Below are 25,317 nucleotides of genomic sequence, written 5' to 3'. Positions count from 1 at the left end.
AACCAGGGTTGCCAGAGCACCCTCAGATGCCACCAGAGTCTTTGAAGGGCACCATGAGGTGCAAGAAGATAAGCAAGGGGTGAGGAGATAAGCAGATAAGTACAGGCTCAAGCTTGCTCCGGCCTGAATGATTCCCCAGCCCCACTGCCCAGCCTCTCTGCAAGGACCTAAGCAGTATAATATATAAATTAGGTTTTGAAATTTGTCATCAGCTGAGTGACACCCATTATGGAGGTACCTCAAGACCAATGAGGGGTGCCTTGAATTCAAAAAGTTGAGAACCACTGCCCTAGGCATATGTGAAAGGCTAAAATAGTAGACAGGCACAATGGGTATCTTTTTATATACTACATACACTATTACACTAATCTTATAAAATTAGAATTGGAAAGCAAATACTGAGGAAATGCCAGAATGAGTTAACTGTGGACACTGAATGCAGATTTCTTGCGCGCACACACTGTGACAGGCACACACTACTCTTTCCACGGGGGACGCAGATTCTAGCCCAACCTCTGACACACAATTATTAGGAGTTGTTATAACAAGTCCCTTAAACCAGATTTTTATCTGTGGTTACTAAATTCTGTGTTCTTTAACTTCTGTTTTATAATTTGAGATCTGGGGCCTCACTTGCAAAGCACTGAACATTACAGGCTGTGGAAGACTTTGAAGCCATGAAGTATGCTTTAAATATATGAAGTATTTTTATAATGTTGTCTGCTTAATGTCTGGCAAAGTTATAAGCAACTGAAAACACGATCCTTTAAAAGGGAAGAGACAAGCAGCCTATCCAGGCAGCATTGATAGCGTCATCCATGTTTTTTTCTAAAGAGCAGGCCATTTATTAAAAAAAAAGAGCCACTGAAAGTTAACCTATGGAAAATAACCTTATATTTGAAAACATTCACAATCTAATCCACATAAACTAAATCCAGTTAAGACAGAAGTTCAGTTTTTCTTTGAATTCACTATGTTTTTATGTGAAAAGTGATTCTCAACAGAATTGTTCAAAATATATTAGTAGCTCATGCTTAAGCTAGCTTTTTTGAAAGGAGCAATTTCCAGAATCAAAGCTAACCCTTCTAAAAGAAAGCACCCACAGGTAGAGTTATTCCAGAAGTCTCAGTAGTAATCAAAACTGAGATGGAAAAAAAAAAAATCCATCATTGACGACAAAGCTAACTAAATGTAAAGGCAATGTCCAAACAAGACCTACACTTAACTGATTTTTCATTCCATGAATGAATACTAATAATTCTTGCCATGAACAGATTCATAGTTCTGTATAAGAAACCATGTCTTAGCTGTGCATTTTATACCAACTATTTAAATATGGAAAACAATTATCATCTTACAGCAACAACAATGAAGTGTAACATAATGTCATATAAACATCCCTGAACACTACTCTTCCAAAACAGGTCCTTTGGGTTTTTTCAGGCAGAGAAAACAGGTTTTTATAATGGGAACTACAAATCAGTGTTGTAGTAGAAGGCAGTGACCAGGTGCCTTAACAGATTCAATTTCACTTCTTATGCTGAGGGACTTGGGAAAGCATTTAGAACAAGATTCACAAAAGCACTAACAAGGCAATGCTGAGGCTCCCACACCTGGATTTCAGAAGTCTATCTGCAAGTGTGGAATTCACAAAACAGGAATTAGGCATACAAGCTAGCTCTAGTTTAAAGGGACAGACATGGCACTTAATGGCTAAGTATAGACATTCAGGAAGTTTTATTGGGTTAAAATGGCTGCCCAATTTATTCTTAGCTTGTTCCGATGCCGACCTTACACTTCCAGACCCCGTCTTAGTGACCGGCAGTCAGTCTAAACCTGTAACTGAATAGAAGTTCCATGCACACAAGCCAATCTAAAAACTGCAGAACCCGTTTTAAGATGAACCTGGATCTGTGGAGTATCAGAATCAAACCAATGCTTCTGTCCACTTCCCCTGTGCAGCCCCAGAGCTGGGAAAATCCAGTCACTGGCCCCAGCCCTGGGGTTGCTCTTTTCAATCTTCCCCCCTTCCCCACACTGGTCTATATTTTGCCCTCTGACCCCCCACCTCACAGCCAGTGCTCTCAATCCCCTTTCTACAAACTGCTCTGGGTACGGCCACTTCTATCAGTGTTCACTGCTGCCAGAGCTGAACAAAAAACCCAACCTACCTGAACATTGCTTTTAATATTATATCACCCTCTACAAATCCTTCACTAGTACTTTCTCTCTTAATCATTGTGGACATCACCCCCACCACCTTCGCTACCCTATTATGCAAACCTGTGACCTAGGCATCACTTCAGATCCTGCTGTCCAGAGTTCAAGAGAGTCAGAAGTCACGCAGATCCTTCAGGCATGACACCTATAACACTCTAGCATCTAGCCTTTCCTCTCTAGCCACAAAGCTAACACTGTGGTGAAAGGGGAGAAGGGAGGGAAGGGGCATCAAGACCCCTGTAGTGAGGGAGGAGTGGGGCTGGGGTAAGCGCTGCCCCACTCCCTCCCTCACTGTTGGAGACACTGATCTGCACCCCCACACCCCCTCTCTCCCTCCTCCCCTTCCACCACAACAGACTTACCAGCTGCACGCAGCTCTCCACACTGCCAGGCTGCGCTCCTGGCCATCTATGTGCTGCATCACGCCTGTGCGCATGCACAGGCATTTATCAGTCAAATTATCGGCCCCATCAGGCCAATTTCCGACGCACTCAATTTTCTTCACATCAGTGCCAATCCAAAATTGGACCAATATATTAGTGCACCTCTACCAGTAGTAGCTCAAGCCACAGCTCATATGCATCCCTCCATTTATTCCACATCCTCTATTAAATCAAGCATAAACTGCTTTAGCTTTACCTTGAAAGTCATTTATGGTCTACATACAACACCCGTCACTTCTCTTTCAGTGTGAAGGTCAGTTCCTGTTTCTCGTCTTCTAGCCCCATTAGAGTTCACACACACATTGGTGCCTCCCCTTATAGCTGGGACGAGCACCACATGCACACTTGTACAGCTACCACATTATCTCCCTTCAATCTCCCTCTTTACATCTACTTTGCTTACAAGAAAACTTGGCTACAGGTGGGTAGTAGTCATAGCACGTCAGCAGCCCATCAGGCTCACCAATATTGTCTCCTTGTACTCTCCCACATGCTAGCACACAGTTCTCATCTCTTATATTATACTTAAAAAGGTCTGTGGGGCAAGGATGCCATTTTTGTGGGATCCTGACCCATTACTAGGGCTAAATGGTATGATATATGTAAGGGCTCAGCAACCTATACCTTTGGAGCCATTTGATCCAGCCTGTGGACACGGGGCTTTGGCAGCAGATTTCTCCTGCCAGCTGCAAGTGCAGCTGGGAAAAGCAGCAGTGGCTGGGTGCCAACTCTGACCTGAACTGGATCAATCTGGCTCACAGCCTTAAAACACTGCATAATGCTGATTTATTAACCAGCCATATAAGCCGATACTGATCCGATAGCCAATGTGCAGCCCAGCAGCTTGGAGAGCAGCCTCCTCCTGTTAAGGTTGTCGGGGTAAAGTGGTATGGGGAAGGAAAGGGGCGTGGAGGGTGGCAGATATAGGCGCCCATGGTGAGGGAGGGAGTAGAGTAGGGGCAGGGGCTGCTCAGCAGGGTGGTGAATGCAGCTCCAACAGGAGTGGGGCAGAGCCATGGGCAGCTCATTCAGGGGGCATGGGGAGGGGGGCCAGCTCCCTGCTACTGTGTGCACCCTCAGGGGATGCATGTACCCCACCCTGGATTTGTGCATGGGGTGAGGGCAGCCTGCCTGCTCCAGGCCTGGGGCCAGGGGCTGTACCTGTCCCTTCCTAGCAGGGGGGCTAGGCTGAACTCTTGAGTGAGCAGAGTTGGGATGGGTGGCTATGGGGTGGGATACAAGAACCTCAAAATTCACCGTAGCTATCCCTCCCAGTGCCACAGTCCCAAGTGCAGTCCCGGTTGGAAAGAGGCCAGCGCAGCCCCTGGCCCTGAGCCTACAGCCTGCCATTGCCCCATGCACAAATCCAGGGACCCATGCCTCACCTGGGTATTTGTGCAGTGGCAGGAAGCCACCCCGCTCTTTCCCACACCCCCTGGACAAGCTGCCTGCAGCTCCACCCTGCTGCCAGTAAGGTTGTATTCACCACCCTGGGTGGGCAGCACCTGCCCCTGCTCGCCTCCATCTGCCCCCCGCCCACAGATTTACCAGGGAGACACTGCTCTCCAAACTGTCCAGCTGCATTCCTGACCTCGTGCATGTTGCAGCTGAACACCTGCACACAGCATTTAATCAGTGACATTACTGGCTACTCTGGCCCAAAAAAGCTGATTGCCAGTAACGTTAATTTTCCTTTTATTGGTGCAGATCCAATATGCAACCAATATATTGGTACACCTCTAGTTTCAAAGTCTGCTGGTAGCCAAAAAATGAGACTCTGTGGACCTCTGGGTTTACAGCCTGGAACTGAGGGGCTGCTCCAGTGATGCGACTTCTCTCCATTCCTTCTAAGCTTGACTCCTTTCCCTCCCCACTTCTAGCTCCTAATCAGGTCTCCCTTCTTGCCTACTCAGTACCAGCCTCTGCTCCTTATGTCTATCACTTCAGTCCCACTCTCCAGGCCAAACCAACTTCTTGCCCAGCCTATCCTCATTTCCCCACTGCTGGCTCTTCATCTGATCCATCCCTGTTGTCTCTTGATCTGAGGGTATAGCTAGACAATTACTATGAAAGGATATTCTTAAAACTGTATGCAGCTGTTATGTCTGTATGATTCTACAGGGATAGAAAGGTAGCAATATTGCTTCAACTTTAACACTGCTCTAGTCAGGATCAGAGTTAAGATTAGTTAGCTAACTTGCATTGCTAAAGGATCTGCATATATAAAAAGACATATCCTAACAGTTGCTGTGAGCTCCCAAGCTACATCTCTCCCTCTACTTTTAAAGGAACTAAAAAACACATGCTTGCCCATATCCTGAGTCTCATGGGGTCTAAACACCCATTTTCCCAGCTCCTTGTCAGATCTCTATCACCATCCCAGCAACTCCTCTTTCTGTTTCTTGACCAGTTGCAGTGTTCCTTCTATCACAGTGCCTCCACACAATTTTTCAGCTAGCCTGATGCTTTGAAGGGCAAGTGTCTTTGCTATTATAAACCTATCAAGTTTAAGCAACCCTCTTCTGTCATTAGTTTCAATGTCTGTTCCTGCTGCTGTTTATAGGTTTTTCCCTACTATCAGCACGAAAAATTAAATTGCCATTCTTGTGAAATCCACAGCCATAGTTCTCTCTCATATCTTATCCAGACTGGAACAGCAATAGTGCAGATGCATGTGCATGTACACATACGCACACACACACACACTTTGAAAAGAAACACTGTTAATTTGTTTGTCATATCTGGAAACTTCTTCTCTTCCTTACTTGACTCATACTAAAAGATTCAATTTGTACTGAAAGCTTAAGTTCTACAGAACTTCATGGTACTTTCCCCAGAAAAGATTCCTACGTACGACTCTCAAGGGGGATTTCTGAGTGGAGAAGTACTTATTTAGGCCTCATGCATTCAGCTAAAACCATGTACAACAGCATGCAGTTTTCTGCAAATTCCCAAGTTTAGGTTCACAATAAATAATGGTCCTAGTTTGGAGTTAATTCTTCAGAATCTCAGCTTTGTAACAAATATATGCATTGGGGAGCACTGTAGAAAAACCATTCAGATTGACTATTTCCTGTTTTTTAGCTCACATATCTAAGGACTCTCATATTAAGGCACACAAAATGGGCAGAATAGCATAACAATCGAGAACAGAAGAGTGTGGAGGAGTTTTTGGTTTAAGTTAATAGTCACACCTTCAAAAAGAGATACCAGAGAAACTGAAATGGAAGAAGACGACTGTCTATAGTGGAATGATAGACTTGTGAGTTAGTGTAAAGATGGTGACTGAAAAAAACAAAAGAATGAGAGAAAAAAAGTTGAAAAAAAGAGGATGGGGGTAACCGAAGAAGAAAAACCATGCAACTTCCCACATCTACAAAGGGAAGATAGATGGTCAAAGGTGGGAAGTGAATGGGGAATGCTGAAATCAAAAGAAAAGACAAGATGATGACACTGAAGAGATCTTAGTCAGACAAAAGTAAAAATAAAAAGTCTGGTAAGAACAGTTTCTGTGGGAGTCGAGAAGTCATCCTGGAGGGGATCCAGGGCTGAGCTGAAAGAGTGAAAGGCAACAGCTGGAGACATATACCCAGCACGTCTAGAGGTACAAGGGAAGTGGAAATCAGCTGACAGTTAAAATCTTTGAATTAAGATCAAAGTCAGGGATTACCAGAGCATTCTCAAATTGAAGAACCTGAGGGAAAGAGGAACAGGGATCTGAGGTTCTTAGCTGGGTGAGACTGGAGTTGCTGAGGCAGGAGAGCTTCAGAAAGAAGCTCCAGTTTAACTTCCACTTTCTGCAGGTTAGGAACCACATGCCACCTGTTCTATGGTAAAAGCCTGTGGTAAATATCATATCTGGAAAAAATTCTAAACCCTGTCTCCTTTATCCACAATACATTTACCTCTTATTTAATAGGCACCTGTCTGTCTTGCAAGATTCCTGTATAGAGAGAGGGCTTGTGATCCTGACAGCATTGAAAAGCCGGTTTTGACCTACCTTAAAAAATTTCAACTTTTAAATCAAAGAATAAAACAATTTCCAGGAAAAGCAGTTTGATTTTAACATGGTTTTTCCTCAAAAGCAAAACAAAAAATTACTGACCACAGTATCACTACTCATGCGTCATAAAATACTGGAATCATGACTCATCTGGTCTAATGCTCCTTCCTGTCATTCCATCAACCCAGTCCAAAGCATGAACAAAGCATCAACCGCCATTTGAGAAATGTAATGAAAACCTAAGACTGAAGCTATCCCTCTACCCTCAGATCACCTGGAATACAGATGCCTGTATTTATTCTAGAACAGGTTTTATGTTCTGCACCATTTGTACAAACTTACCTGACATGGTCTGCTCAAGTCTATGGATCAGTGATTTTTTAGCACATTCTATATCAGGACTTGGGTAATCCAGTACCTGTCTGCACCATACTAATGGACTAACAGATTTCTGCACTGGGGTCAGTTTCTTCTTTGGTGATGTATACAACCTAAGAGAGAGAAAAATTATGCACTATTAGGTAAAAGTACAGATAATCTAGCATTCCAAAAACATACTGTATTTTTATTCTTGAAATATAGCCACACTGTAAACCTGAGGTGTGACTGCAGCTCATATGCAACTGTGACAACATATACCAATCATGAGGCTATGGAAGTATTCAAGTGGCTGAAATCTATTCTGCTGCAGCTGGGCTAATCTTGGTCCCTGGGTTAGTCAGACTGGAGCTACCTTAAATTCCTATGAAAGTGGCCATCACATCTCCAGATTACAAAGTAGATAGCTTTCAATCACCAAAGCTAGGGGGGAGGGGGCAGCAGAGGGTCAAGACTATTAGATGATTTACCCTCTTCCTTCATTTGTAAAGTCAGTACCTACAAACTCTTCCAAACATAATTATGACATGAGCACAGCTATTACAAATCACCATCATGCAAATACAGACTAAAAAATCATGAAGCTTAACTCACATGGTAAGAAACCTTCAAAGGTTATCAATCAGTATTTACCAATATTTCTGACTAGTTCAGATAAAGGGAATGTTACATTTAGGGATACACTGAATTTTCTGGACTGATACCGAAGGCTGATTATTGACTGGCCTTAAATTGTCCGATACTAATCCAACTGCAGATATGCAGACCAGCAGCTTGGAGAGCAGCGCCTGGCCAGTAAGTCTGTTGGGGGGGGAAGGGAGGGGAGAAAAAGGGGAAGATCGAGGCCTTGTCGTGAGGAAAGAGAGTGGGGCTGGGATAGGGATAGGTGCTGCCCAGCTGGGGCAGGACAGGGTGCAGGACAGAGCTGGCGAGGAAGAGGGGTGCTGCGGCTCTCAACACCGCATGTCCCCCAAGGAAGGCATGGGGGACATGTGTCCCCAGGATCTGTGTGTGGGGCTAGGCCAGGCTGCCACTGTGTGCTTGTGGCTGCACTCAAGCAGCAGCAGCGATGGGAGTGAAACTACAGGGGTGGGGGGAGGTGCTAAAGCCCCCGCTGTAGCCCCCACATAGTCTCACTCTCAGTGCCACCACTGCCCAAGCACAGCTGCCAGGAAGAGCCCAGTGCAGCCCCTGGCCCTGAGCGCACAGCAACAGCCTGTCCTCACCCCATGCACAGATCCAGGAAGCACAACCCCCATATCTCCCCCAGGGGTGTGGGCAGCAATAGGAGCTGCCCCCTGCCCCGGACAAGCCACCAGCTCTGTTCTGCATCCCACCCTGCCCTGGTTGGGCAGAGCCTGCCCCTGCCCCATTTCCTCCCTCACCCCAGAGGCATCAGTCTACAACCTCCCACGCCCCTTCCATCCCCCATGCCTCTTCCCCACCACTCCCAGACTTACTGGCTGGATGCTACTTTCCAAGTTGCCAGGATGCACTCTTGGCTGCATGCATGCTGCAGCTGTGTGCATGCACATGGTATTTATTGGCCACATCAGCCAAAAAAAGCCAATTGCTGACAATGTCAATTTTCCTTTTACTGGTGCTGATACAGTATGGACCAATATACTGGTGCACCTCTAGTTACATTTATATTGCATTTCAGTTGATAATCTAGAAGTATACTGAGCTAGATTTTCAGGTATTCCTGTACCCCACAGGCCCTGTGTTATTTTTATGGTTATCAACTTAATGAATTAAACATTTTGTATTAAATGATGCCATGCTGTAATGAGGGCAGCAATTTCAGTACTCTTCAAATGGGAAAAGCACTGGCCAGATATTTTTAAAAACTTCTTCAATCTTCAAACCGTTACATTGTAAAAATCCTGACTATATTATACTTTCCAAATTAAATAATAGGTAAAAGGAATTGTTGAAAGAACCTAATAGTTAAATAATTATCTCTAACAGTTGAAAGAAACAAAGAGAAAACTATGAGTTGTGACTGGGTTTTGTACAACTCATTATGCAAGCAGTAGCTAGTAGCAAGCATATTGGTTACTAATCAGCAGAGCATGGAGCCGACTCCTGCAGTACCCAGGACAAACAGCTAAAGCCTACAAATATTTTTAGTTCCCTTGAGCACAGAACAGCGTTTGTTTGTATTATTTTAGTGCCTGACCTCTAAATGTACATAAGGGCCCCTTGGGCTAGGCACTACATTAACATAGAACAAAGAACTGTAAATCATTTGGGACAAAGACAATCAAAGGGTAAAACGAGACAACAGATGATACAAACAGATGGAGGAGAACAAGGAAATAAGACAACACTGATTAACACCCTGTGCTGAAATCACTGCCTATCAGCAGCACCAGGCTCCATCATGTACTCTAACTTTCTCTTTGAATTGAAGCAGCAACTCTTCTTTATCAAGGACTCAAAAAAGTTTCAGCAGCCTTAGTATTTTTCCTGAAAACAATTCCTAAGAGAAAATTACTATTTCTCTAGTCCTGTAGTCTACATAGGGAGTCCTTGGGCCAGATAGTTCCCAAAGAAAAAATAAATAAATCACATCTTTGGAATAAGACCAAGCTTAATGATCTGGTCCCAACAGGAAAAAGTAATGAACGACAAAATTCCAGTTCTCAACCTTAACAACTGCTTTCACTGCTACTAAGGTTCTAAATATGAACTACAGAAAATAATGGAAAAAGAACTATTTATCTAATGACGGCCTTTACGTTCCAAATGAACATTAAGGACTGTAGCTCAAGAACATCTGATAGCTCAGTTTGCCACTCTTCTATACAAAACAGATGGTCAAAAATTACTACTTTTCTTCAGCCAATGACATCAGTGTTATAAGAAAAGATTGAGCTTATTAAGCAACTTTTGCTCAACCTTCACAACTTGGTGGGACGGAGCTGATTAAAGGATATACATTTTGAGAAGACTGTAAAGTTATAATCTTTGCAGGGAACTCTAAAATAACTTGATTGAAGAAGGAAGATTAAAAAAAACCCTCCTCAGTAGTAAATGAGCAGACTTCCCACCCTCAAAACGCTTTAACCAGCTTTTTTTATTTTATGCTCATACAGTACTGTCAGGCAAAATTTCTTATCCATTTCTTTTTCATGAAACAGAAAAATGTACACTTTCCTATGATACTGAGATTTACCATGTATGTATAAAATAGGTATAGTACAAAGGAACAAGACTACAAAAGTTGATGCAACTTGGGCAAAATTTAAGTGTTTAGTTGGCAAAACCAAAATAGAAGTTCTTTATAAAAGTATGTATTATTTCAGATACAGAAGGATAATTAATGTCCCATTCGGACTAATGGACAGGTGAAGCTGCATATCAACTTTTCCGCAAAAAGTCTATGCCAGGAAGAGTGAAAAAGGCACAATACCACATACTACTGAACATGTTCTATTCTACCTTTATGAAACCAACTGTGATGCTGCACCATTACCACTTGATGCTTGTAGAAAACAAGCAATTTACATAACTATAAGTAACTTAAATTTCCAAGATGCAAGAAATTCTTTGAGTAAGAGACAAGCTTTCAAATGCAGTGCATTCTTCTTCAGATCTTCTTCATTTCCAAACACAGATTAAAGGCAGCACTGAAAGGCTTAAAGGCCTGTAGACAAGAGCCCAGACAACTTATAGGTTCAGCTTAAAAAGGAAAAGCCATTTTTAAGGCTATCTTTACAAGCAAACATGAATTTCTCAGCATTAACTTGGGTCAAGAGTTTCAAAACTTGTCAGATGACTGACAGCAACCCAAAAGCTATCTTTGGGTTCTGTCTAAATCTTGATAAAGGGTTTTTTTCCACTTGTCAGGACCTCAAATCAGTGGTTGTATGAAGTGGAGGTGCCACTGAACTGACTAGAACTGTTACAGTCTCAACTAAAAAAAACAACTCCTTCAAAGCCATCTAAAAAGACAGCTCAGAATCACGTGAAACAGCACAACACTAAGCATAAAAGACTTGCTCAAATCCCAGCTCTAACAGGGTACCCCTGTGGTCTTCACTAAGTCACAACCTTTTTGCCACCTAGCCAACATGCCTCATCCTACTTCTGGGAAAACATCTAAGAATGGCACTGACATCATTCAGCAGAGTAAATGAGCCTGGGTGGAGCACTACGCTAACACGGTGATATTGTGTCCAGTTCCCGGTATGAGTTGGGTCTTGATACACAGCACTGCATTCTCTCTAACTGCCAGGTAGAGACATTCTTAGATCCTCAGGATAGCTAATATGCCTTACTATATTTCTGAAGTATCATATACGTTTAAACCATCTTAAACAGTGCACAGAATAAAGAATATAACTTGTGTTTTAAAAAAAAGAAACCGTGCAGAGAACCAGGAAATATTAGACAATAAACCTCCAAAATTATAACACTGTTCCAGGATGGATTAATTCCAAAATGTTCCATTACATATTTTGAAACTGATCCATGTGACACATTCAGCATATTTATTTAAAAAAAAAAATTGGTCAGAGCAAAGATCTTCCACAAGTGGACACAGAGCCTTTCACCTTTGCTTGCTCTGATTGTGTGCATCATGTGGCTTCCCACACCTCTTTCAAACCTGTAAAATTCCCACTTCACTAATGAAGTAACTTGATTTTTATCAGGTGAATTTGATTTAAATCATGATTTAAATCATTTTGATTTTAAATTACTGGTCAGGAAGCCGTGACTGAATTATTGTTTTCTACAAAAAGTGCATTTTTGTTTGATATAACCTGAATGCATATTATTCATAACTCAGAGAGAGATGTAGGTTTCATTGGTAGAAGGTACACACTATACATTTTAAAGCAGTAATTTATTTTGATATTTTTTCAGATTAATTTTGCAGCTACATCAGAAAACTGAATTATAATGTGGGCATTTTATTTATCACAGCTAATTGAAGCAGATACTTGTGAAGTCATTGGGAGGCAAACTATTTCCAATTCATTAGATTAATCATGGATATTTGGGTTATATTTTTGCCAGGCATGGTATTAGGAGGACATCAAATGAGCACTTCAGCCATGTTATTAGCTTGGGGTTTTCTTCATATCTTTCATTTCTTCTCTCTTATGGCCTGGAAAGTTGGCTGCCATGGTAGGTTTTCCCTCCTACTATACCATACCCTCACTAGATCTCAAGTTAAGGGAGAGGCTATACTCAAACTTATACCTCAAGACTTCTGAATATTCCACTCCAAATGTTTCTCTCTGTTTCTACTACCCCTCCCTCCTTGCATTTATCGCCAGACTCCTCCTCCTTGCCCAGATCTACTCCACCTCAACCATCCTCTATTCATTTAACTTCTTGAAACTTTGCAGTTTTAGAGGCAGGTAAGGGTTTGTCTCTGTTGTGTACACAAACTTGCAGAGAGACAACAGAGCTGATGGGTGGGTAATCAGGTCTGTTATCTCTCATCTTCATATACTGCTAACAAGGATGTTATCTCTGGAGATATAAATCCATAGTTTGAGAACTAAAACTAAGCATCACAGAGATGCTTAACTGGATCTTTCAGACTGAGCACTGAGTCCCCATTGGATAGAGTAGTTTTCTTTAATCTTTACTAATCTATAAAGAAGCCTCTAATACAGTCCATGACCTGTTGTGACCTATTTAGAAGATTATATCAAGATCCTGACAACCTAGATGGATAAGTCAAGAAAAAAGGAGGGAGCAGGATGTTACAGGTTTGACTGATACTGGGGGCACAGGGAGTAGGGGGAAAGAGTGACTCTCTCAGTGACATATTTGGGAATGGGGGCAAGTGAAGGGAGGTGAAGAACAGGAGGTCCTGAGGAAATTGGTTAAACCAAACCATGGTTGTCAGTTTGTTTTTAAGTCAGAGAGACAGTGAAATATGGAACTAAATGGATAAAGACAAGTAAAAAATGACAAGATAAATCTATCACTAACATTAAACTGACCATTTAAAGTGTGAACAGACAACAAAAAATTCTGGAGGAGTATATAGTGAAAACACGAAGCAGCCAAGGACAAGCCCTGAAGAACTTCAATGAAGTTTCAGAAAGTAGATTTTTTCTCCCCTAAGAAACACCAAAGAAAGGTTAAAAATAGGAAAATCAGGAGACAACCTTGTGAGACTAAAGGGAGGAGAAACTTTCATAAAAAGAGAATATGTTCATTGTCAGAAACTAAAAGAACAGAGAGTAGGGAGATTTTAAAATTTAAGTGAGAATATGCCACAGGCAGACTGTGCCTAAACAGAATCTTATGAAAGCACTACTTCTGTTATTAATATTAACCTAAGCAAGTCAGTCTACCCCAGTATATTGACAGAAAAAGGTAGGACATATCTATGAGTTGTAGCAAAACCAAAGAGTCTAATTAAAACATATGTACATTTAATATAATTCTGCAAATAAACATGCCACTAAGTTTTCTTTTTGAATATGAAGTTTCAGAAAGAAGAAACACCCTCCCACCCCCTCCCTGCCAAATTACAAAACCACCATGGGATTAGTTCAAAAAAGCAGATGCAACCAGTAACGTTTTACTCACTATTAAAAGTATATAGCTTCTTATAAGAGTATACAGACCTTTCCCAGGTAAAGTTATTACAGCTACTTTTGTGGAAATAACAGAAAATTACAAGAAAATTTCCATAGGGTTTAACATAACTATTCTAAGAAGAAACAACTGGCTTAACTATCAATCTGGAAAGCTGCTAATTCACTCAAAAAGACTTGAGAGCAGATGCACACTGACCTAACAGTGCCAAAAACAAATAAGTCTACAAAACACACATTAGAAACACTGTAATAGAGGGAACAATGGAAAAATCTCTTTAAAAATTCCATTACAAACAAAAGAGACTGAGACTTTCATGTGGTCCAAAAATCAGATGTGCATTGGCACATAACAGTAGAGGCATCTCCCTGACTTGTGAGACAACAAAATTACACCAAGTGAGATTTCAGCTTGCTAAACGTAATCCTCAATTGAAAGTGAAGCTGGAGTGCCCCATCCCGGATGCAAAAGCCTGGGAAATGTATATGGAGACACTGAGCTGCCCTCACACCAGTGCCCCCCGACTTTCAGCCTTGCTGGTTTAAACCAAAAGGAAAGCCAGGTGCCAGTATATTTGGAACCAACTTGGTCACAGGAGATGTCAGAGCAAAGGAGATCATTCATCTGTAACTAGTTAACATTATATGGCAGCCCCATTGCTCTCATTCAGCAGGAATACTGTTTGACATCACATTCATAAAACCATGTCTTAGATTTTGTCCTGCAAAAACTTTTCTTTTAGATTTAACAATGCTCAGTGGTAAATCAGATTAACTAAGTGGGAAGAATTCTAAGCAATTTCTCAGACAGTCCTCTCCCCTTTTCTCAGGTTTCTTGATACAGGCTTCCTACAATCAGAAAAATATCCCCCTGCACTAGAGATTTCCAATCAAACCAGACTCACATTTTTCAGTCTACCATGTAAGTTGAGGAACAGCACATTAGATCTTTTAATCAAGTCCTGAGGTAGGAATTGTTGGATCAGACGCTATAAATTTCTTTAACAAAGGGCCCAAATCTGACTGCACAATTAATTTTAGCAGGGGAATGTGTAGCATTGTTTTTTGCAATGTTTTAAAGACTTGAATCTCAAAGGTTCAAGTTAATTGTAGCTCTTCCCCTGTAAGGCATTAAGCACAACTCTTATAATTCATCATTTAAATTTCTGAGTCTTAAAACTGATCACCAAACTAGGCAGTGAGAGATGAAATCCCATTATTAGAAGTGACATATGGATATTTATATTCTACATCAAAGATTCCCAACCACTAGGCCAGAGCCTGGTACTGGGCTGTGGCAGGTTGGCCGCAGGGTTGTCGCATGAGACCCCCACTCAGACCCCATCTGTTTGCCCAGGTCAACGGCTTCCGGGGTCACAGCCGAGCTTCCAGTATTAAAGCTGGGCAGCGGGGGAGCCCTGGCAGAGAAGCAGCTGGCTCCGTGTGCCCCATCCCACAGTACAGGTTGGGAACCACTGTTCTACATCATTTCCCAGTAAAACAGTAATTTAGCTAATTAGGAATGGATGACTAGAACTGACACATGAACTACTAGAAATAGGTCCTGCTTTAACCCAAAAGGCTGTTGACTCATAAAGCACAAATAAAGGCACCCCCGACTTCATTTTAATGAAATGTCATAGCTTATTATTTAAATAAATTGACTCTTCTGAAATTCTCACCAAAAATATTTAAAAGACCTTTTCATAACGTTGAACATTATGTTTGATGTGCAATGTTAAAAGTTGATTAATTTGTTACAGGCTCTCAGTACATATAGTTGAGGTTAAAGCATCCTAGAGAAAACTGGAATCGTAAGAAAAAACAAACTGACTTCATTTATATAAATAAAAAGTGTGTTTGCTGTTATGCTAAGATTGCAGTAGTAGGGAAGATATAATTAGATACCAGTGTTAGCTATAGTAAGTTTTAAAGCAATGATACAATATTTAAAGGGATCATTTCAGGTATTTCAGTAGCTTTAATACAGACCTGTGTATATGCCAGGTTTCATGTATGTAACTATTTTTTGAGCATCTTTGCCTTCATGTTTGGCTTTAAGACACCATCAACTACTTATTCATTTATCAACATTCCTTGACAACTGGTGACAAAAGGGTCTCATTAAAAATCAAAAGCAACTGAAAAAAAAGAATTAAAATAACCTGGTGCATAAACAGACTTATAACTGAGATCATTTTTAGGGGTGCACCAAAATATTGGTTGACTACTGGATTGGCACTGATAAAAGGATAAATTACATTATTGGCTACTGGTTTTTTTTGTCACTGTAGCTGATAATTACGGATGTGTGCCCAGAGCACTGTAGTGTGCATAGTCCAGTCCCTGCACCTCACCACTGGCCCAAGTCTGCAGCAGGCTATAGGTCCCAGTGATCAGCAGGAGGGGGAAGGGGCACCTGGGAGCAGTCACAGGAGGCTGTGTTCAGCAAAGGGACCATTACCAGCTCCTGGTGCTGCCATGACAATGACACATGCACAGCAGGCACCTGAGTGCTGGGGCTGCCGTGGAAATGTTGGGCTGCACGCAAGTGGGGTAAGGACTGTGTGAGGGACACTGTGCTTTACTGGGCACCTTTGCAAAAGTGGCTTCTCTCTGATGGCTGTGGGAGCTCAGCTGCATGGGACCCTCTGGCACTCAGGTAGCAGTGTGCTCTGGGGCTCCAAACACCACTGTCTACAAGACGGTCCACCACACCTGCCCAGGACAGCAGCACGAGCTGTGTGCAGAGTGGGGCTGCACATAGGAGCTATGGGTTAGGGGGCAACGTGTATGGGAATAAGGTAGTCACCGCCTTCCCCATTGTGGGTCACAGCAGACAGGAGGCATGTGTGCATGATATAAATAAATGCAAAACAAACAAACAAACAAGGTGCATTTATGTCAGTAATTTAAAATGCCTTGCACTATTATTAAATGTTTGTTATCAGATCGGCATGTTGGTTAACAGTCAGCTATCGCTATTGGCCAAGAAAATCTTTATTGGTGCACCCTTATTTAATTGACTTTTTGTAGCTATTTCAAAATGATCTAAGAGGAATGTGGGCCAGCTTCACTTGTTCATACATTACTTTAAAAAAAAAAAATACTGTGCCAGTCATCAGGAACAGCTGAGCTAGTTCAACAAATGGGTAATACTCTCACTTACCATTTCTTGAGATACTCTTATTCTGTTAGACAATATCTGGTCTAAAAGGACCTTTGAATGTACAAAACTTCAGATAAATGCTGTCAAGTTTAAAGGTCTGTTTTAAAACTCTTTCCATTAACTTAGTGTTGGTGATCTCACATAATTATTCTGAATGAGCAAAAAAGTATGCCAAGTTGGTCAATTTTGTTTTACAGAATTTGTAGTACTGCAAATTGGAATCTGCAAAATTTCATGACGTCTTAACACTTCATGTTAAACTTGCTTTAATTCTAAAATGTAAGTATTTGAATATCTCTTAGTGTAATAGCTACAGTAAAAGCAAAAATTCTTGAAAGACGGCAAAAATGATATTAATGGAATAAACACTTTTTTTGTTGTAGATATTAAATTTTAGGAGGCACAAGTGGACTGCAAGGCGGAAAACCTGGTTCGATCTCTGCCAGTGACCAGTTAGGCAAGTCATTTAATCACTTTTTGCTTCAGTTTTGTTACCTGTAAAAATGAGAAAAACGATATTTTCCTTTGTGAAGTCCTTCAACTTCTGTGGGGTGGGTGAGTGGATTATCATTAGTTTCATTAGCCATTATGAAATATGTGCCACTTACAGTCTTCAGTATGTGATAAAGATTAAATAGTCTTTACATACTAAATCAGGGACAGGAAATTATTTTGGGCAGAGGGCTGCTTATCGCATTTTGGCAAGCTGTTGAGGGCCACGTAGCTCCACCCGTAACCTCTGACCTTTGCCACTGGAAGTCCCTCCCTTGCCCCTGGAATTACTCCTTTGGGGGAAGAGGGTTTGTCAACTTAAGGGGAAAAAAAACCAAATCACATACTAAAAATCAAACGCACACAATAATATTTTAATTTAATTAAAAATATATTTTTGTTCTGATTTGTGTGTGTTTATGTTGTATATGGAGAAGTGATTGCCAATGGGAGTTTGTGGGATGTCTGGATGTGCGTATGGGAGCCATGTACTTCAGAGTAGCTGGTGGGCAGGCAGGAAATTGGGGAAAATGGCAGAGGGGAGTGGAAGTGAGCGGGAGCGCAAGGCCTGCACCAATGTCCTGGGGCCAGCGCTGGCAGGGCCCACAGCAGGGCAGTAGGAGCAGAGGGCGTGGGCTGGCAGGGGTTGTGGAGCCAGGCTGGGCTGCACCAGCATGGAGAGTGGGAGAGCTGAACCAGCTCCATAAAGCCCCTGCCAGCCTGGACCCTGTGCTCCTGCCACCCGCTCTGGGCCCTGCTGGCACTGGCCCCAGAACACATGCCAGCTCACTCCCAATGCCCCCACCCCAGCTCTGCAGTACAGGGGGGAACAGGCCTGCATCTACAACCCCGCACACCCTGCGCTGCCTGTCTGAACTGAGCATTGGTGGTGGGGATGGTGCTCAGTACAGGGGGAAAAGCTGCGTGTCCCCACACCCACCATGGCCACTGTTTCGTGCTGCATCCACTTGCAACCAGCCCAGGGCTGTCCTGCCTCTGTGCCGCCCTGTAGCTGCTCCATATGGCCACTGCTGCCATGCTGGGCAGCAGAGGTGGCAAAGCAACTGCACTGCAGCCTAGCATGATGTGAGCTCCAGGCGGGCAGGGGCAGTAAACAATGCCGTGAGGGGTCACTTTCCTCCGCACCGAGCACCAGTTTCTGCCCAGCTGCTGCTGCTGTGGCTCAGCCTCAATAGGCGAACCTGGAGCTGGCGCAGGGCCCAGGCTAGCAGCAGCAGGGGGAAACAAACTGGTGGTCAGTGTGGTGTAAAAGCTGATGCTCCCCCTCCCCACGGCCTGTGCTTCATGCTGCAGCTACTTGGAGCTGGTGCAGGGCTACCTGTGTCTGCTCTCTGGTGATGCGACAGAGAAGCAGGACAGCCCTGCACAAGCTGTGAGCAGCTGCAGCAGGAAGCACCAACTATGAGGGAGACTAGGGGAGGGGAAATGGACTGCTTTTCCCTCCATGCTGAGCACCACCCCCACCACCACTGCTCAGTCCAGACAGGCAGCGCGGGATCAGGGCTTTGCGCGCATCCCTGCCTGTACTGCAGGGCTGGGGCAGGGGCACTGGAAGTAAGTAGGAATGCAGGAGCCAGTGGCAGAAGGGCTGGAGTGTGGGGCAGGTGCCAGTGTCCCGGGACCAGCGCCAGCAGGGCCCAGAACGGGTGGCAGAACTCTATGAAGCCAGGTCAGTACCCCCCTCTCCCTGCTGGTGGAGTCCAGCCTTAGTTCCACAGACCCCTGCCAGCCCACCCCCTGCACTCCTACCGCCCTGTTCTGGGCCCCACTGGTGCTGGCCCAAGGACACCAGTACAGGCCACGCGCTCCTGCACACCGCTTGCTTCGACTTCCCACCCCCTGCTGCTTTCCCACCTGCCCGCTGGCTGCTCTGTACCACATGGCTCCTGGCTGCATCGCCAGATCGTAGGGCTCATCAGGAACTGGCCAGGCCCTAAGGACTGGGGCAAATGCCTGCAGCCCTTCCCTGTCCCCAACTCTTAGCTGAATTTCCTGCGCTGGTGCAGCCACAAACAGCCCCTAGGCAGGGGCTTCTGGCTGGTGGGGCAGGGCCAGGTGGGCCCTGCTGTTGCAGGAGTCTGCTGTAGCTTCCCCTGGGTCCTACTGTTCCTGGCTCTTGTCATCTTTGACAGGAGCCAAAGGCAGATACATATGAATTTTCTAAGTTTTTTAGAGGCCCCCATGAGCTGGACAGAATGGCCTAATGGCAACCATATTTTGGCCACCCCTGTGCTAAATACTAGGGGTACACTGATAAAGATTTTCTTGGTTGATCTCAACAGCTGACCAGTAACCAACCATATCAGCTGATACCAATCCAATGACAAATATTTCTTAATAGTGCAACACATTTTAAACTACTGACATTAAAAAAAAAAAAGTTGTGTTTAAATGTGCTCCAGCAGCCTCCTGTGTCACATGTACCAGCGTCCCTGTGCTTAAAAATGATGGTATGGGTGCTTGAACTAAAGCTTGTCGAATGAGCTTTAGTTCAAGCACTGCCACCACCATTTTAAGTGTGGGGATGATGATACAGGAGATGTTGCAGCACTTTAATTAGAACAGCTCTGAGAGACACTCTAATTAAAGCACCGTCCCCCTCCCCCACACTCAGAGCACATGTAAAAGTGCCAAGGGGCAGCTGTCTGAGCCTGCCCAGAAGGGCTGAGGGGGAAGGTAGGAGGAGTCTTTCTGGCTGCTCAGGTCTGAGGAGTCTCTGGGCTAGGCTCCCTGCTCTCCTCTTTCTGCCCAGGGCAGGGCTATGGGACTATTCCAGGCCTGCAGAAACCAGGCAACTCTTCCCCCACAGCTGGCCCCAGGTCCTGGGAGCAAGGGGAAAAGGGTCCTTTCCCCTCCTGCTGCTGCTGCCAGGGGCAAGGGAAACTTATGTCCTGCAGGGGAGCCTGAATGAACCTGGGCCCAGGAAGGGCAGGACCTGGCTGAGCTGATGGTAGGGCAACAAGCCTACTGTGGGCTCAGGGCTCTCTGCCCCACTGCCTTTACCCCAGGAACCCTGTGCCAGCTGCACATCCCTGCCCACTCAGCAGCAGGAGGTCCTCACCACCTTCACTACTGCTGGGTGGGCAGGGGGCACGCATCTGGTGCAGAGCTCCAGAGGGAAAGGCAGCAGAATGGAGAGCTCTGAACACAGAGAGCAGCCTGCATCCAAACTACACACAAATATGGGGGGGGGCACATGCCACCCCATGCCTCCTCTAGGGGATGTGCACAGCAGCAGAAAGCCATCCCCCATCCCCCACTCCCTGGACGAGCTGCCTGTGGCTCTGTCCTGCTCCCTACCCTGAATCCCATGCACCACCTTGGCTGGACAACACCCCCAGCCCCTGCCCCACTCCCTTCTTTACTGTGAGGGCCTCAATCTGCCTCCCTCCACACCCCTTCCCTCCCCCATGCTCCTTCCCCTCCACAGACTTACTTGTAGGGAGCTGCTCTCCATGCAGCCCAGCTGTATTCCTGGCGATGCGCATGGGTGCAACTGTGCACATGCATGTGAGCCCCCCTGCACCCCTTTCGCAGGACCTCCAAGCAGGACCCCTTGCAGGCTAGAATGCTGCCCATCTACAAGAGGAAACCCAGGCATCCAGGGGCCCCAGCCCTGCAGGGGAGAGGGAACCGCAGTGTCCAGGGCCCTGGCCAGAAGGCATAATTATTGGTAAGCATTATTGGCTACAACAGCCAAAAAAAAGCCGATATCCAATAATGTCATTTCTCTTATCAGTGCTGACCTGATAGGCAACTGATCATAGAATCATAGAAGTAGGGTTGAAAGGGACCTTGCAGATCTTCAAGTCCAACCCTGTGCCTGGGCAGGAGAAAAACTGGGCTCAAATGATTCCAGCCAGGTAGGCATCAAGCCTTTTCTTAAAGACCCCCAGGGTAGGAGCCAGCACCACTTCCCTTGGAAGCTGGTTCCAGATCCTAGCCACCCTAACTGTTCTTATGGATGTCTAATCTAAACCTACTCTCCAACAACTTATGGCCGTTATTCCTTGTTATGCCAGGGGGCGCTAGTGGAAACAAGGTCTCTCCCAAACCCTTCTGGTCCCCCCTAGTGAGTTTACAGATGGTCACCAGGTGCCCCCTCAGCCTTCTCTCGTGAAGGCTGAACAGGTTCAGGTCCCGTAGTCTCTCATTGTAGGGTCTGCCCTGTTGTCCCTGGATCAGTACACCTCTACAATTTAATCCTCTCTCATAGAAGGAGACTTGGCCTTCATTTTAATAAAAAAAAAAATTACCTCTTAGAAGACTTAAATAATTTCTCTTAAACCAAATGATATTTCATCAGTCCCCTGAAAATTAGAAGCTGGGGGGATGGAGGGGACAGTGTTAGCAATATCTTTTACTAGACGGCACGCCACTTCTGAAACACTGCTGACCCCCAAGTCTTCATTTATTCACTCTTATTTAAGGTTTTGTATGCCAGTAATACATTTTAACATTTATAAGGTCTCTCACTATATGTAATTAAACTACTGTTGTATGTGAAGTAAATAAGGTTTTAAAAATGTTTTAAAAGCTTCATTTAACATTAAATTAAAATGGATAAGCAGTGGAAAGGGAGACTAACAGGGCTTAGCCCCCCCAACACAGGGCAGTGGTATGGCCACAAAGCAGCCCAGCCACAAGCTTCCGGTGGCTGTAGCAGGGGTGGGGAGAGGCATGCAGGCAGCAGTGAGGAAGGGAGTGGGGCTAGGGCTGGGGGGAGGTGCAGGCACTCGGGGCAAGGCATGGGACTGAGCCCCAAGCAGGTCATCAGGGGGTGTGGCTCCTGCTGCTACATTCAACCCAGGGGACACATGCTGCTGGATCTATGCAGGGCAGGGTGGGCTGGGGCCAGGCTCTTCCTGGAGGAGGGGCAGGGGTGATGGGGGAGAAGGCAGACTATGTTCAGGGTGGGTGGTGGCAGCATTGAGAGGGGAGGGCTGTAGCCAACCTCAAGATTTGCTGTAGCCCACCCAACCCCCCTCCAAGTACCACCACCCAAGTCCCTGGAGCACAGCATGTGCCTCCCCACACCAGGAAGAGCCCAGCACTGCCCCAGCCTCAGCCTACCTTGTCCCACACAGATCCAGAACACACACTCCCTGTGCCTCCTGGAACGTGTGCCACTGTGGAAGCCACTGCCCCTGCCCACACTCCCTGGATGAGCTGCGGCTCTATCCCGTGCCCTGCTCCACCCACCACTGCTGTGCAGGGCCTGGTGGGGTGGGTGCAGGGCTCCATCCCCTCCAGCCCAGTGCCACAGCAAAGGCTTGCCCCACCCCAGTTTGGGGTCCCTGCAGGCAGTGTTGGGTCAGGGAGGCAGCTGGTGTTGGTACAGCGCCCACCAGGGCCAGGGCAGCACTGGGCAATGCCTCCCGCCCCTTTCCCTGCAGACTTTCCTGCCTGAGAAGGGAAGGGGCATGGGCACATGCTCAGCCCACCACAACACATTTTCTTCCTCTGCCTGAGTGCCAATCAAAATAATCTTGCATGCCACCTTTGGCACGCATGCCATAGGTTGCCAACCCCATACTAGTACCCAAAACTTTTTCATTGGTCAAAATGCCTTCTCAGGCCTGGGAAAGAAGCAGCGACAGCCTAAGCTAAAACCCAGATAAAACAATTCCTATTGCTTATTTAGCTTAGGTTGTCTCTATTTCTTTCCCAGACCTGAGAAAGGGTACTTTGTGCCTGAAAACTCATCCATCTCTCACAACCATAGTGATCTAATAAAAATCAGTAAACCTTGTTTCTTGTTTATTTCCTGGACCATCACAACTATAACAACACTGCATCCTGAAAATGAGACAAGAGAATTCAGGTACAGTCAAGTCCCTATCAGCAGTTCAGCAACTTGATAGCATAAGTTTGTCCACAAAGAACCTTACTAACTTAACACATTTTCCAGCTAACTGATGCATGCAAGACAGCACACTCCTGTGTTTAAGACTATAGGCCCATATCATTACTGGCACTGACAGAAGGAAAACTCACATTATAGGCTATTGACTTTTTTTGGCTGAGGCTTTTGACTTTTTTTGGCTGATGTGGCCAATAATGTTGCTGATAAATGCCACGTGCATATGTGCAGCCGCAGCACGCACATAGCAAGGAATGCAGCCCAGCAGCTTGGAGAGCAACATCCAGCCAGTAACTCTATAGGAAAGAAGGGGCATGGGGGAGAGAGAAGATCGAGGACCCCACAATGAGGTAGGAAGATGGGCTGGGGCAGGGCATGGGAGAGAGCCATGGGCTGCTTGCCAGGATGGCAGATCCCACCACTGTGCACGCTCACAAGGGAGGCATGGGGGGCATGTGCTCTCCAGATCTATGCATGAGGTGGAGGTGGGCTGCCCACTGCAGGCTAGGGGCTGTGCCAGTCTCTTCTCAGCGAGGGGCAGTGAGGCAGGAGGGGGAGCGGGGACAGGACGGGACACTGGGCTGGGGTTATGCTTGGGGTAGGTGGTGGCACTAGGAAGGGGGCCTACAGCCACACCAAAATTTGCTGTAGCCCCACCCCCATAACCTCCCTTCCAAGTGCAGCTGCCTTCCAGCCAGGCAGGGCAGCAGCATCCCAGCCCCCAGTGGCAGCCCTCCCTTGCCAGCACACAAATCTGAGGGACATGCCCCCACACCTTCCCTGGGGTGCGCACAGCAGTGGGAGCTGCTCCCCACCCCATCCCATATGTGCAGCACCTGCCCCGGCTGCAGCCCCTCCCTCACCACAAGGGCCTCAATCTGCCCCACCCCCCCGCACCTTCCCCTGAACAAACTTACCAGCCAGATGCTGCTCTCTAAGCTGCCAGGCCAGATATTGGCAATTGGATCAGTATCAGCCAATATGGCTGGCTAATGATCAGCCATTAATATCAGTCCACAGTCTTTCTTGGCACACTAGTCACTGGGTCTAACTACAGAATGCAGCTGTTAGTAGCTTAACTTGCAAGCTGACAGTTGCTCAAGGGTGCTCTGAGGCCACCCTAATCATGTTATTTTGGTTGCAATTTTGTCCTGTACCCATATCTATACTGGTGGTACTGCTCTGTGCCCTTGGTACCAATCATGCTGTTGAAATGTTGCTCCCTTGAACATCGGGACACTGGAAGGCCTGGTAGCACACTACTGTGGCCTGCACTGATACAGTCTCAAAATTAAGACCAGAAAGAACCACTGAGAAGGGTTCCTTTGAAACACAAGGGTGTGCTCTGATCACCACAGAGCAGTGCAGCAATTACCTTAAGGAAGTTGGTCAGCCTGGATAATTACTGGCTAATCAAGATGTGCAAGACAAACACAATAACACAATGCATCATGACAGGAAGAGACATAAAATTAAAACAGCAGCTGTCAACTTTTTGGGTCTGGGCTCCGCTCTGCCCCAGATAAACCTGCCCCCAGAGACCTCCAGCTTACCTTTCACTTGTTTTTGACTGCCTAAGCTGGCAGAACAGCTCTGCTGTTGCAGACAACTCAGCTCACAAATGGGTAGAATTGTTCTACCACAAGAGACTCCTATGGGAAACCTCTGGGTTTATCAGGCTGCACACCTAACACTGCTAAGACCACAGGGGCCCTGCAACACCCATGACAGCATCTCCAGGCTCACAAGGTGATGCATCGCAGGGGCTAGGAATTAACCGCGTTAAAGCCTGAAGCCCCAGGATCTGGGCCTTTGTTATCGCTCCACCCTGCTGCCATAACCAGCTGCTGCTGCGGCCAGGGGGAGCTCAGCTCAGCCCGCCCGAGCCCACCTGCCAGAGGGCCCAGAGACCAAGAGGATCACCCGCCAGGGTCTGTCCTACGCCGGCCGGCCGGGGGTCTCTCTCCTTCCTGACTCCCAGGCAGCAAGGTGTCCCAGCCCAGCCCCGTTGCTCACCAGCCCGTCTCGTCCTCCTCGCCGCCCACCAGGCGCTCCAGCTCGTCCGGCCGCAGCAGCTCCACCTCGTCCAGGAAGCCGCTGCCGCCACCCTCCCCAGCTGCGCTGCTCCTGCCGTCGCGGGGCTCGTCCGCGGGCGG

The 25,317-nt window shown here is 45.8% G+C and overlaps 1 protein-coding gene across 3 annotated transcripts in view; it reads right to left on the bottom strand.

Moving 5' to 3' along the window:
* SLAIN2 (SLAIN motif family member 2) overlaps window positions 1–25,311 on the bottom strand; it is a 55,310-nt gene extending 29,999 nt beyond the window's left edge. The window contains exons 1-2 of one of the 3 annotated variants that reach the window (XM_019553038.1): window positions 25,178–25,311; window positions 7,009–7,157 (exon numbers count right to left, since the gene is read on the bottom strand). In XM_019553038.1, the coding sequence (XP_019408583.1) occupies window positions 7,009–7,015 (7 nt within the window). In that variant the 5' untranslated portion in view covers window positions 7,016–7,157; window positions 25,178–25,311. Of the gene's footprint in view, window positions 1–7,008; window positions 7,158–25,177 lie in introns of those variants that run through there. The other 2 variants (XM_019553035.1, XM_019553036.1) reach the window with 2 other exon arrangements.
* Window positions 25,312–25,317: the final 6 nt, after the last annotated feature.

Source organism: Crocodylus porosus, unplaced genomic scaffold (assembly GCF_001723895.1).
Source record: "Crocodylus porosus isolate Cpor-Errol unplaced genomic scaffold, CroPor_comp1, whole genome shotgun sequence".
Lineage (NCBI taxonomy): Eukaryota > Metazoa > Chordata > Crocodylia > Crocodylidae > Crocodylus > Crocodylus porosus.
The sequence above is the reverse complement of the archived record's forward strand: the minus strand, read 5'-3'. Positions and strand labels throughout refer to the sequence as shown.